At 35.6% G+C, this 14,635-nt stretch overlaps 1 protein-coding gene across 50 annotated transcripts in view; it reads right to left on the bottom strand.

Annotated features, from left to right (window-relative positions):
* TRDN (triadin) overlaps positions 1-14,635 on the bottom strand; it is a 950,114-nt gene that overhangs the window by 555,520 nt on the left and 379,959 nt on the right. For all 50 annotated transcript variants that reach the window (XM_053710723.1, XM_053710722.1, XM_053710726.1 and 47 more), the window contains exon 16: positions 5,651-5,719. In XM_053710723.1, coding sequence (XP_053566698.1) covers positions 5,651-5,719 — 69 coding nt within the window. The remainder of the gene's footprint in view (positions 1-5,650; positions 5,720-14,635) is intronic.

Here is a 14,635-nt window from a genome sequence, read left to right as displayed (position 1 = left end):
GATTTCCCCATACGAATCAATGGGGGAGAGAGAGCTGAAAAAAAACCTAACACCTGCAAAAAAGCAGCGTAAAGCTCTTAACGCAGCCCCATTGATTCCTATGAGTCTAAACACCCCTAATCGTACACTTATTAACCCCTAATCTGCCGTCCCTGACATCGCTGACACCTGCATTATATTATTAACCTCTAATCTTCCGCTCCGGACACCGCCGCCACCTACATTATACTTATGAACCCCTAATCTACTGCCCCCAACATCGCCGACACCTATATTATACTTATTAACCCCTAATCTGCTGCCCCCAACATCGCCGCCACCTACATTATAGTTATTAACCCCTAATCTGCCGCCCCAACGTCGCCATCACTATATTAAAGTTATTAACCCCTAAACCTAAGTCTAACCCTAACCCTAACACCCCCTAACTTAAATAAAATTTAAATACATCTAAATAAATATTCCTATAATTTAATAAATTATTCCTATTTAAAACTAAATACTTACCTATAAAATAAACCTTAAGCTAGGTACAATATAACTAATAGTTACATTGTAGCTAGCTTAGGGTTTATTTTTATTTTACAGGCAACTTTGTATTTATTTTAACTAGGTACAATAGTTATTAAATAGTTATTAACTATTTAATAACTACCTAGTTAAAATAAAGACAAATTTACCTGTAAAATAAAACCTAACCTAAGTTACAATTACACTACACTACAATTAAATTAATTACCTAAATTAAATACAATTATTTACAATTAAATAAAATTATCTAAAGTACAAAAAACCCACTAAATTACAGAAAATAATAAACAAATTACAAGATTTTTAAACTAATTACACCTAATCTAATCCCCCTAACAAAATAAAAAATCCCCCCTCAAAAAAAAAAGCCATACCCTACACTAAATGACAAAAAGCCCTTAAAAGGGCCTTTTCGGGGCATTGCCCTAAAGTAATCAGCTCTTTTACCTGAAAAAAAATTACAATCCCCCCCCAACATTAAAACCCACCACCCACACAACCAACCCTACTCTAAAACCCACCCAATCCCCCCTTAAAAAAACCTAACACTAACCCCCTGAAGATCACCTTACTGGGAGAAGTCTTCACCCAACCGGGCTGAAGTCCTCAACAAATCCAGGAGAAGTCGTCATCCAAGCCGGGCGAAGTGGTCCTCCAGACGGGCAGAAGTCTTCATCCAGACGGCATCTTCTATCTTCATCCATCCGGCGCGGAGCAGGTCCATCTTCAAGACATCCGACGTGGAGCATCCTCTTCTTCCGACGGCTAAACACAGAATGAAGGCTCCTTTAAATGACGTCATCCAAGATGGCATCCCTTTAATTCCAATTGGCTGATAGAATTCTATCAGCCAATCAGAATTAAGGTAGAAAAAATCCTATTGGCTGATGCAATCAGCCAATAGGATTAAACTGGCATTCTATTGGCTGATTGGAACAGCCAATAGAATGCCAGCTTAATCCTATTGGCTGATTGGATCAGCCAATAGGATTGAACTTCAATCCTATTAGCTGATTGCATCAGCCAATAGGATTTTTTCTACCTTAATTGCGATTAGTTGATAGAATTCTATCAGCCAATTGGAATTGAAGGGATGCCATCTTGGATGATGCCATTTAAAGGAACCTTCATTCTGTGTTTAGCCGTCGGAATGGATGAAGATAGAAGATGCCGTCTGGATGAAGACTTCTGCCCGTCTGGAGGACCACTTTGCCCGACTTGGATGAAGACTTCTCCCGGATTCGTTGAGGACTTCGGCCCGGTTGGGTGAAGACGTCTCCTGGTAAGGTGATCTTCAGGGGGTTAGTGTTAGGTTTTTTTTAAGGGGGGATTGGGTGGGTTTTAGAGTAGGGTTGGTTGTGTGGGTGGTGGGTTTTAATGTTGGGGGGGAATTGTAATTTTTTTTCAGGTAAAAGAGCTGATTACTTTGGGGCAATGCCCCGCAAAAGGCCCTTTTAAGGGCTATTTGTAATTTAGTGTAGGGTAGGGCTTTTTTATTTTGGGGGGGCTTTTTTATTTTGTTAGGGGGATTAGATTAGGTGTAATTAGTTTAAAAATCTTGTAATTTGTTTATTATTTTCTGTAATTTAGTGGGGGGGGGTTTGTACTTTAGATAATTTTATTTAATTGTAATTCATTGTATTTAATTTAGGTAATTAATTTAATTGTAGTGTAGTGTTAGGTGTAATTGTAACTTAGGTTAGGTTTTATTTTACAGGTAAATTTGTCTTTATTTTAACTAGGTAGTTATTAAATAGTTAATAACTATTTAGTAACTATTGTACCTAGTTAAAATAAATACAAAGTTGCATGTGAAATAAAAATAAACACTAAGCTAGCTACAATGTAACTATTAGTTATATTGTAGCTAGCTTAGGGCTTATTTTATAGGTAAGTATTTAGTTTTAAATAGGAATTATTTAGTTAATTGTAGTAATTTTATTTAGATTTATTTAAATTATATTTAAATTAGATGGGGTTAGGGTCAGACTTAGGTTTAGGGGTTAATAACTTTATTATAGTGGCGGCGACATTGGGGGCGGCAGATTAGGGGTTAATAAATTAAGGTAGGTGGCGGCGATGTTAGGGCCGGCAGATTAGGGGTTAAAAAATGTATTTTAGTGTTTGCAATGTGGGAGGGCCTCGGTTTATGGGTTAATAGGTAGTTTATGGGTGTAAGTGTACTTTTTAGCACTTTAGTTGAGTTTTATGCTACGGCGTTGTAGAGTAAAACTCTTAACTACTGACTTTAAAATGCGGTACCAGGCTTGACAGGAGAGGGTGTACCGCTCACTTTTTGGAAGACTCGTAATACCGGCGATATGCAAGTCCCATTGAAAATATAGGATACGCAATTGACGTAAGTGGATTTGCGGTATTTCCGAGTCTGGTCAAAAAAGTGAGCGGTACACCTGTACCTGCAAGACTCATAATACCAGCAGGCGTTAAAAAGCAGCGTTGGGACCGGCCAACGCTGCTTTTTAAGCCTAACGCAAGACTCGTAATCTAGCCATTTATTTGTACGCAGATTATTCCTCACTGGAGAGTGACAAGTTTTCAGAGGATTATTTATTCACTACTAACATCTATCCACCATCTTTTTGGGACACTTCAGGTAATCACTTTTTGAACACACTATTTGTTGGACTCTCACTTAACCCCCTTTTTTTCTTCCGGATTTATTTTTACTCTCTATTTGGACTTACTTATATGGATTGTATTATTTGTGTAAAAGTTTATTGGGATTCCTTTGACATTTTTCTATTTTTTATTTATTTTTATTGTATTGTTTTTATATTTTATTGTATATCCATGAAATAAATTGTTTAAACATGTTTATTCTGCTGTACACTTTAGCCCTATAGTGGCGTTCTTCTGCTTTGCTATTATCGTTTTATAATCTGATTAGGAGATTTTAGAAGAGTTTGTGTTGTTAAATGTCTACTGGCGCTGTAATATTTATATACAAACACAAATTACCCTGTGTGTGCTGTTTGTAATAGTAGCACTCCTTATGTGCGCTAGTTCCTATGAGAGCATGCATGGAAGCGTGCAAAAAAATCACATAATCACATCAGGAACTCTGCGCATGTGCAATGCAAACTGACAAGCAGGGCTGAGTAAGTACTACACTTACGATTGTATTCATTGGCAGGTTTAGGGTTTGGTAAGGGGGCTAAAATTTGCAGCAATTTAGTAAAATTAAACTAAGCTATTTTAATAAATTGCACCCAGATGTAGTGGATAGACTAAAAAAAGAAAAAAATAATAAGTGTACAATGTCCCTTTAAAAACAGGCATGTTATACACAGTATGAGATCCACACTATCAAATTTGCTGAAAAGTTAAAATGCATAGACCATATTGAAAGTTTCTCAACATTACAACGTTTCATTACAATCATTGAATTTAGTGTCTGCTTCACAAATTTCCTCAATTAAGCAAATGTTGATATAGTTAAATAAATCAATTACCTCGGATAAATATCCCTGTAATAATTTACTGAGCATGATAAGTGCAATATCATAACATTCTTTTCTTGACATATTACACTTTTAATATCAATGTAAGTATAGAGGCAAATAAAGCTTTACATTACATTGCTGACTTTTCCTGTCTACTTATAAGTCAGTATAAATCCTTCTAAAAGTCATTTCAATTATGATGTACTTGCATGTCTTTAATGTTCTTCCATGTATCAAAGAAGAGGCAATTAAGAAAGGTTGAAAAGCTCTTCATCCTAACAGGTTTCTGCCAATCAATTTTGCACAGATAACAAGAAGCCATAGACTAATTAAAGTAATAATCTAAAAGAGATTTAAACCCGGACTGTCACGACAAATACAGACAGGCAGCAATTTCCCTGAATACAACTGACACACAGTACAGCAGTAATATGTGGAAATGTCAATCATCTCTTCTATTTGTCAATGCAAAGACTAAAATTCTGTTTTCTTGTCAAGGTAAACAGGTTAGATTGCTTATGTCATGTAATAAAATCATTTGAATGCTAGCACATGCACTACAAGATGTGCATTATAAAATGAGATGCATATCATAAACAAAATCATTTGCTTGGGCATCCCAGCTGTGTTAAAAAATAGAATTTGCATATAAGTGTTGTATCAGCAATACATTTTATAGGTATAATGAACTAGACTGCTTCAGGCCTAAAGGGAATGTTTCTCTGATATTATGAGAACTGAATTTTGAGGCACAGAGTTTCACACTACAATAATATGTTGCTTAACTCCAAAGAAAATATGCAATTCTGTGTTTATAAATTCGTTTTTACCTATGCAGAAGTCATCTTTTGTATGGAGGAAATTAAATATTGCAAATGATACAAGCTCTGGAATAATACAAAACTGGTTTCTTTATACCACTTCACAAATCCCTATTTCCTCACCAGTAATAATGCTACTGAACTTCAGTTGTATCACACATTTATAAACCCACATATAAATGCAACATAAGAATGCATAGAAGGTATGACTTGGTGGTTTAACTCCTTTAGGTTTAGGTAACCAATTAGGTAACTTATTCTAAAAAAATGTTTTTAAAAATGTATATCAATGAACCAGCACTTATATAACTGACATATACATATATTTAAAATGAAATAAACAATAATTGCATCATAATCTTCTTGGTTATAGTATTAAGCAACAGAAAACAAAAAAAGGACACAAAATTAATAGTAAGTTGTCAATATGATCAAAACACGGTGCATCACGTGACACACAATCAGACATATGTCCAAATATTTACAGGAGCTGTCTGGGACAAGGAGGTGAGGGGGACTTGTGAGCAGTGTCGCACTAGTGTTTGGATGGTGGAGATGCTGCAGGGGGGTGCTGGGCAGCAGAGGTGTTGTGGGCATGGCCATGTGTATAATGTGCAGGATTGGGGAGGCATTTGCCCTAGCAAGGGGAAGCTGCGGAAGGGAATGAACTCCCTTATTATCACACACCCACAAACAATTTGAAAGGAGAAATTCATGAAGGATTAAGCTCTTCCATTTAAAATGCATCATTTAAGAATGTAAACTCCGAAAAATTGAGCCAACACTATTCTATTGGCATTTTATTTGCCTTTTTATCACTATGCTTTCCCTTACCTGCTTTTTTTGGTTCAGAAACCTCTTTCTTCTTCTCTGTTACAGTTTCCTTACGTTCTTCTGCAGCTGCTGCAAACAAAATAATATATATTAATTACAGATCGTTAGTGCTTTAATTCACTGAAGAATTCACTGAAAAATAGATATGGTTAACTTTCTAGTCAGCTTTCAATGATCACACAATGAACTCCAGTTTAAATAAGGAGGGTAGGGTATTTTTTATACATGCTAAACATTTTTGAAGATAGATAGATGATAGATAGAAAGATGATAGATAGATAGATAGATAGATAGATAGATCTGTACTAGTCAGTTAGGAGTTAATACTGCTCGCTATATATAACTTTATGCACATTTACAAATGCACTTTTCCTATAAAGGGATAATATTGTTAAAAAAATAAACATTTATGAACAGCTTGTAGAGCTGTCATGTCAGTAGATAAACTTCTCATGATGCTAAATACTAATACTAATATGTTAGAATTCTTGTAGTTTGCCCTGTAACGGTGCTTTAACAACGATTATAAGAGAAGATAGACAGACAGACAAGAATGCAGACAGGCACAGAAATAAAAACACTATCTGACAAGCAGGCAGGTAGCTAGATAAGACAACATAAAGGTTGGGAATATCAGACTGGGACAAAATGATTAGGGGGACCTGCTCCCTAGAGGGTTTTTCAATGCCTGTTACAAACAAATTTTAGAGGGACATGAAAGTCAAAATTAAATATGATAATGTTCAGTGTGATGTTGCTTTAAGTTAAATTAGTAGGGTGGCATTTAAAGAGTCTATAATTCAAGTCCTGGAGGACCACACACAACCAAAATGTTAAGAATCTCTCTACCAAAGTCAGATATTCAAAGCTTTTCAGGTTGATCATCTCAATTGCACATAATGAGGCATGAAAGTAAAAACTAAACTTGAATGGTTCAGATATAACATGCCATTTTAAGAGACTTTTCAATTAACATCTATTATCAAATGTTTTCTTGATATCCTTTGTTGAAAAGCATAATTACATAGGCTTAAATAACCTTGCCTTAGAGAGTTTACAATGTACAAGGTAAGACTTCTGCATACAATTCTTTCAGTTACAATTTTATTTTTATAATTCCTTGACTTTTCTTTCATTTCTTTTTTATTAATTATGAATACAATTGAAACAAGTTTTTTTTAAAGTATTATCAATGTATATAAAAGTATTACTATTTTATATAGTGTGCTTGACTAAATGAATGTTTGTTAAGGCAAATTCAAGGCTTAGAACCTCTATTAAGTATATGCACACATGCATAAGGTGGCATTCAAAACAATTGTGTTGGCTATGTTTGTAGTGCTTAATAATGTATTTGTCTTATTAATTTATTAATTAATTAGTATATATTAGCATGTAAGCACTAAGGCCCCAATGTATCGAAAGTCATGCGGACAGCTTCTCAGGTTAAGAAGCTGTCCACATTCCTTCAATGCATACGGGCAGCAGATCTGTTCATCCGCTGACCCGTATGCAGCATTACACACTTCGCTGACCAATCACTTGAGAGAAAGGAATGTCAATCACCAAGAGCAAAAGAGCTCTCTGTGATTTCTCTTTGTCACCTCAGAGGTTGGGAAGAATGTAAGAATCAGCAGTCTAATTACTGCTGCTTCTTACATTGAGGAAAACAGGCTCACATTTGCAATCCTGCCCCGTAAGGGCTCCAGCGCAGCTTCCGCTGCTTCGTACATGGAGCCCATACTGTTGATATATATTATGAATTTATTGGAAAAATATATTTTCACTTTCAATTTTTAAAAATGTACCAGAAATGTTTTAGCAGATTATCAGAAATATGGCACAAAGTCTCATGAAGGTATCTCAAACATGCTCTGATTTTACTTAATTCCATCAGCACAAATCACAAACACAGAGGGCCCCAGCTATAAAACTGCAGATGCTCACTCAAGAGATTAAAATTCATTAAGAGCACTGAAAGAACCAAGTAAAATGGAAAATATTTAAATACTTTTGGGCAATGGGTGCTCCTTAAAATTCCAAGAGATAACATAAACAAATTACTTCTATTTGTTGTTACTAAATACACAATAATATAGCTGAATACCATTCAGATAAACCTTATAGCTCAAAGTAGATAATTATCGGCCAGATTACGAGTTTTGCATTATGAGTGGCTCGGTAATAATTTGTAAGCTCATCTTTAATAACGCTGCTATTACAGGTTTGCAAAAACCCGGTGTTAGCGGGCAATATGGCAGCGTTGAGCTCCATACCGCACACAAATACGAGCGCTGCTTTGAGATGGTTTTACGTGCTCATGGACGATTTCACCATTGACATTAATAGGGAGAGCCGGCAAAAAAAAAAAAGCCTAACACCTGCAATAACGGAGCGTAAAGCTCCGTAACGCAGCCCCATTGATTCCTATGGGGAAAGAAAAGTTATGTTTACACCTAACACCCTAACATAAACCCTGAGTCTAAACATCCCTTCCCTAATCTGCTGTCCCTGACATCGCCGACACCTACATTACACTTGTTAACCTCTAATCTGCTGCCCCCAATGTCACTGCCACTAAATTTATTAACCCCTAAACCTAACCCTAACCCTAACATAACCCTAACCCTAACACCCACTAACTTTAACATAATTAAAATAAATCTAAATAAAAATGACAATACCTAAACAATTCCTATTTAAAACTAAATACTTACCTATAAAATAAACCCTAAGCTAGCTATACAATATAACTAATAGTTACATTGTAGCTATCTTAGGTTTTATTTTTATTTCACAGCTAAGTTTGTATTTATTTTAACTCAGTAGACTAGTTACTAAATAGTTATTAAGTATTTACTAACTACCTAGTTAAAATAAATACAAATGTACCTGTAAAATAAAACCTAACCTGTCTTACACTAACACCTAACATTACACTACAATTTAATCAATTACATTAATTAAATACAATTAACTAAAAATAAATAAAAAATAAACACTAAATTACACAAAATAAAAAAGAAATCGGAATTCAAGGGACGCCATCTTGGATGATGTCCCTTAAAGGAACCTTCATTCTTCAGTAGCCGTCGACAGAAGAGGATGCTGTGTGCTGGATGTCTTGAAGATGGAGCCGCTCCGCGTCAGAAGGATGAAGATAGAAGATGTCGTCTGGATGAAGACTACTGCCCGCCTGGAGGACCACTTCTTGTCGCTTGGATGAAGACTTCTCCCGGCTTCGTTGAGGACTTCTGCACGCTTGGATAAAGACTTCTCCTGGCTTTGTTGAGGACTTCTGCCTGCTTGGATGAAGACTTCTCCCGGCTTGATGAGGATGGATGTCCGGTCTTCAAAAACTGTAAGTGGATCTTTGAGGGTTAGTGTTACATTTTTTTTAAGGGTTTATTGGGTGGGTTTTATTTTTAGCTTAGAGTTTGGGCAATGGGAAGGAGTTATATGCCCTTTTAAGGGCAATGCCCATCCAAATGCCATTTTCAGGGCAATGGGGAGCTTAGGTTTTTTAGATAGGATTTTATTTTGGGGGTTTGGTTGTGTGGTGGTGGGTTTTACTGTTGGGGGGTTGTTTGTATTTTTTTGTTTACAGATAAAAGAGCTGATTTCTTTGGAGCAATGCCCTGCAAAATAGGGCTATTAGATTAGGTGTAATTAGTTTAAATATTTGATCATTTCTTTTTTATTTTGTGTAATTTAGTGTTTATTTTTTTTTAATTTTAGTTAATTGTATTTAATTGCAGTGTAATATTAGGTGTTAGTGTAAGACAGGTTAGGTTTTATTTTACAGGTAAATTTGTATTTATTTTAACTAGGTAGCTAGTAAATAGTTATAGTCTACCTAGTTAAAATAAATACAAACTTGCCTGTGAAATAAAAATAAAATTTAAGCTAGCTACAATGTAACGATTAGTTATATTGTAACTAGCTTAGGGTTTATTTTACAGGTAAGTATTTAGTTTTAAATAGGAATTATTTAATTAATGATAGTAATTTTTATTTAGATTTATTTTAATCATATTAAAGTTAGGGGTGTTAGGGTTAGACTTAGGGTTAGGTTTAGGGGTTAATAACTTTAGTGGCGGTGATGCGGGAGGGCCTCGGTTTAGGGGTTAATAGGTAGTTTATGGGTGTTAGTGTACTTTTTAACACTTTAGTTATGAGTTTTATGCTACAGATTTGTTACGTAAAACCCATAACTACTTAATTTCAGGTGGCGGTACTGAGCTTGTAGTTATAGGGGCCTATCTATCAAGCTCCGAAAGGAGCTTGACGGCCCGTGTTTCTGCCGAGTCTTCAGACTCGCCAGAAACAGCAGTTATGAAGCAGTGGTCACAAAAACCGCTGCTCCATAACCCTGTCCACCTGCTCTGAGCAGGCAGACAGGAATCGCCACAATTCAACCCGATCAAGTACGATCGGGTTGATTGACACCCCCCTATTGGCCGCGAGTCAGCAGGGGGCGGCGTTGCACCAGCAGCTCTTGTGAGCTGCTGGTGCAATGTTAAATGTGGAGAGCATATTGCTCTCCACATTCAGCGATGTCTTGCGGACCTGATCCCAGCTATTGGATCAGGTCCGCAAGACATTTCTTAAATATGCCTTGGGCTGTACCGCTCACTTTTTGGCCTCCCAGGCAAAACTCGTAATACCGGCAATATGGAAGTCCCATTGAAAACTGACTTTTTGAAAGGTGCGGTAGTTACATTGCGTTACGGCCCAAAAAGTGTGCGGTACAGCTGTACCTGCAAGACTCGTAATAGCAGCGGTAGTGAAAAAGCAGCGTTATGAGGCTTTTTCACTCATAATGTAAAACTCATAATCTAGCCGATTATCTCTTGGAATTGGAGCACCCATTGCCCAAAAGCATTGTAATACTTCCCATTTTTTTAAAAATATGTGTAAAAAAAAGTTATTTTTGAATTTAATTCAGCCCTCTTGTGGTTTGGTTGATAAAGAGTGCTGTAAAGTATACCCTTTTGTGTCCTTGCTCTTACTGAATTAAGCTGCATATGTTTAAGTATACAGCACCCTCATATTATTGATTCAATTATATAAGACTGGTAAATGTGCATACACAGCTGTTAATATACTTATCATTAGGGGGTTCCAACTTGTAGTACCCCTGTCTTTTTTTTCTGTTATCTTTTAGTTCACTCATGAGTCTGCAACCACAAGGTAAGAATCTGCAGTCATAAGACAGCTGCTTCATATTCTGCCCACAACATCAGGGGCTGCATATGTCAAACGTCCCAATATAATTCAGGATCCCTGACAAGCCTTGCTCAGACACAATTGGTTGCATGAAAGCACAAAAAAATGATTGTGTGGTGTAAAAGTCCGGCAGCAGATGCTTGATCAGTGACCACAAATGCAAGCGGACACACTTCAATATGTGTGGGGGTGGGGAGCAGAGTTTTAGATGAATGGATATGGATAACACTGTACAATTAACCCTTGCTCTTTAAGTTAAAAAGGAATATATATATATATATATATATATATATATATATATATATTTATATATATATATATATATATATAATTAACAAATATAGGACAACTGGATATGTGTCATATCACACTGTAGTAGTTGTACAGATAAAGAAAACTCAATGTGACATAATATATATTCAATGTCAAAAAAGTATTAGTTTCAGAAGTGAGAATTGAAATCCAGGAAATCATAGTTTTTGAATGTGATTTAATATTGGATTTATTCTTTTTTTACCATTATTTTCCATTTTCTATATTTCTATTGACTAAAAAAGGTGAACATGAGAAGTTGAACTAAGAATCTTGTCAGTACATGTCAGATTTCCTATCTGTTATTACACTAAAGCTGAGCATGAATTGGGAGCTCAGGATATTTCATTATATATTTTGATGATAATTAAAAACTTAGGGACATAACACCCAAAATGGTTCTTTCATGATTCAGACAGAGCAGGCAATTTTAAAAAAAGTTTCCAATTTACTTCTATCATCAAATTTGCTACATTATCTTGTTGTTCTTTGTTGAATAGATATCTAGATAGGTAGTGTGCACATGTCTGTAAACAATGCTGCCATCTAGTATTTTTGCTAATGTATAACGTTGCAAAACTGCTGTCATATAGTGCTGCAGACACGTGCACACTCCCGAACTTGCATTCCTGCTTTTAAACAAAAGATAACAAGAAAATGAAGAAAATTTGATAATAGAAGTAAATTGGAAAGTTGTTTAAAATGTAAAATTGTATGCTCTATCTGATTCATGAAAGAAACATTTTGGGTTTTATACCCCTTTAATGTGAAAACTATTGAAATAGTTTCCTGTAAAAATTGCCATAATACCAAAAGGCTGGAAAAACCTATATGCACTTATACTGAAATGGATATTATATACATTCTAGATCATTCCTGTGGCTCAGCACAAGTGCCTTAATTTCAATGTCAGTAAACAGGATTAAAGCAAAGCAAAAACATTTAAAGGGATATAAAAACCAAAACATTTTCTTTCATGATTTATATAGAACATACAATTTTGAACAACTTTCCAATTTACTTCTATTATAAATTTTTCTTCATTTTCTTGTTATTCTTTGTAGAAAAGCAGAAATATAAGTTCAGTAGTGTCCACGTGTCTGTAGAACTATATCGTAGTAGTTTTGTTATACATTAGTAAGAGCACTAGAGGGCAGCACTATTTCCTGTCATGTAGTGCTCCAGCCAAGTGCACGCTACCTATCTAGATATCTCTTCAACAAAGAATCACAAAAGAACAAAGCAATATTGATAAAAGAAGTACATTGGAAAGTTGTTCAAAATTGTATTCTCTATTTGATTAATGAAAGAAAATGTTTTGGTTTTATAGCCCTTTAAATGTTTTCATAAAAACAAGAGTTTCATCTTTTAAATTGTTCACAAAACTACTGGGTATGTGCATTTAAAATTGTTAAAGTTAGTATTGACAACAAACCTCACTAAAATACAAATTCAATACAAATAACGTGACCCAGTCAAGAGTTACAAGCATTTGAAAATGCAAAATAATGTAACTTTCAACCAAATCTATGGCTGCAATCAATGTAGCCATAAAGGATCCATATTTTGTTTTTGGGTTTTATAAACGATCTCTTTTTCAGGAAGCATTTAAAGCTTATGAGTCAGATGAGGCATTTCAGAGAATTATACATTTTAAGTAGAAAAGGAGAACTTTTTGTAAACATAAACATTCCATGTGTTAATATAGATAATGAAAATAGCTTAAACATGCATACAATTGAACATCTAAATTAATAGTCATTTATAGAAAACTAGTCTGGTTAATTAAAAAAACAACAACAACAAAACAAGCAAAAGGTATAGGTGTTAAATAACAGTATACAAACATTTACGCCTAGATTTAGAGTTCTGCGGTAGCCGTCAAAACCAGCGTTAAGGGGTCCTAACACTGCTTTTTACCGCCCGCTGGTATTTAGAGTCAGTCAGGAACGGGTCTAACGCTCACTTTCCAGCCGCGACTTTTCCATACCGCAGATCCCCTTACGCCAATTGTGTATCCTATCTTTTCAATGGGATCTTCCTAACGCTGGTATTTAGAGTCTTGGCTGAAGTGAGCGTTAGAACTCTAACGACAAAACTCCAGCCGCAGAAAAAAGTCAGGAGTTAAGAGCTTTATGGCCTAACGCCGGTTTATAAAGCTCTTAACTACTGAGCTCTAAAGTACACTAACACCCATAAACTACCTATGTACCCCTAAACCGAGGCCCCCCCACATCGCCGCCACTCTAATTAAATTTTTTAACCCCTAATCTGCTGCCCCTAACACCGCCGACACCTACATAATATTTATTAACCCCTAATCTGCCCCCCCCCCAACCTTACCTACAATTATTAACCCCTAATCTGTCGACCGGACCTCACCGCCACTATAATAAATGTATTAACCCCTAAACCGCCTCACTCCCGCCTCGCAAACCCTATAATAAATTTTATTAACCCCTAATCTGCCCTCACTAACATCGCCAACACCTAACTTCAAGTATTAACCCCTAATCTGCCGACCGGACCTCACCGCTACTATAATAAATGTATTAACCCCTAAAGCTAAGTCTAACCCTAACCCTAACACGCCCCTAAATTAAATATAATTTTAATCTAACGAAATAAATTATTTCTTATTAAATAAATTAATCCTATTTAAAGCTAAATACTTACCTGTAAAATAAACCCTAATATAGCTACAATATAACGAATAATTATATTGTAGCTATTTTAGGATTTATATTTATTTTACACGCAACTTTGTATTTATTTTAACTAGGTACAATAGCTATTAAATAGTTATTAACTATTTAATAGCTACCTAGTTAAAATAATTACAAAATTACCTGTAAAATAAATCCTAACCTAAGTTACAATTAAACCTAACACTACACTATCAATAAATTAATTAAATAAACTACCTACAATTACCTACAATTAAATCAACTAAACTAAATTACAAAAAAACCACTAAATTACAAAAAATATAAAAAGATTACAAGAATTTTAAACTAATTACACCTACTCTAAGCCCCCTAAAAAAATAACAAAGCCCCCCCAAAATAAAAAAATGCCCTACTTTATCCTAAAATAAAAAGTTAACAGCTCTATTACCTTGCCAGCCCTTAAAAGGACCTTTTGCGGGGCATGCCCCAAAGAAATCAGCTCTATTGCCTGAAAAAAAAAACATACAATACCCCCCCAACATTACAACCCACCACCCACATACCCCTAATCTAACCCACCCAAACCCCCCTTAAAAAACCTAACACTAAGCCCCTGAAGATCTCCCTACCTTGTATTCACCCAGCCGGGTATCACCGATCCGTTCCAGAGGGTCCGAAGTCTTCATCCTATCCGGCAAGAAGAGGTCCTCCAGAGGGTCCAAAGTCTTCATCCAGGCGGCATCTTCTATCTTCTTCCATCCGGAGCGGGTCCATC

The sequence above is a fragment of the Bombina bombina genome, chromosome 4, assembly GCF_027579735.1.
Source record: "Bombina bombina isolate aBomBom1 chromosome 4, aBomBom1.pri, whole genome shotgun sequence".
Lineage (NCBI taxonomy): Eukaryota > Metazoa > Chordata > Amphibia > Anura > Bombinatoridae > Bombina > Bombina bombina.
This window is presented reverse-complemented; position numbering and strand designations above follow the sequence as displayed.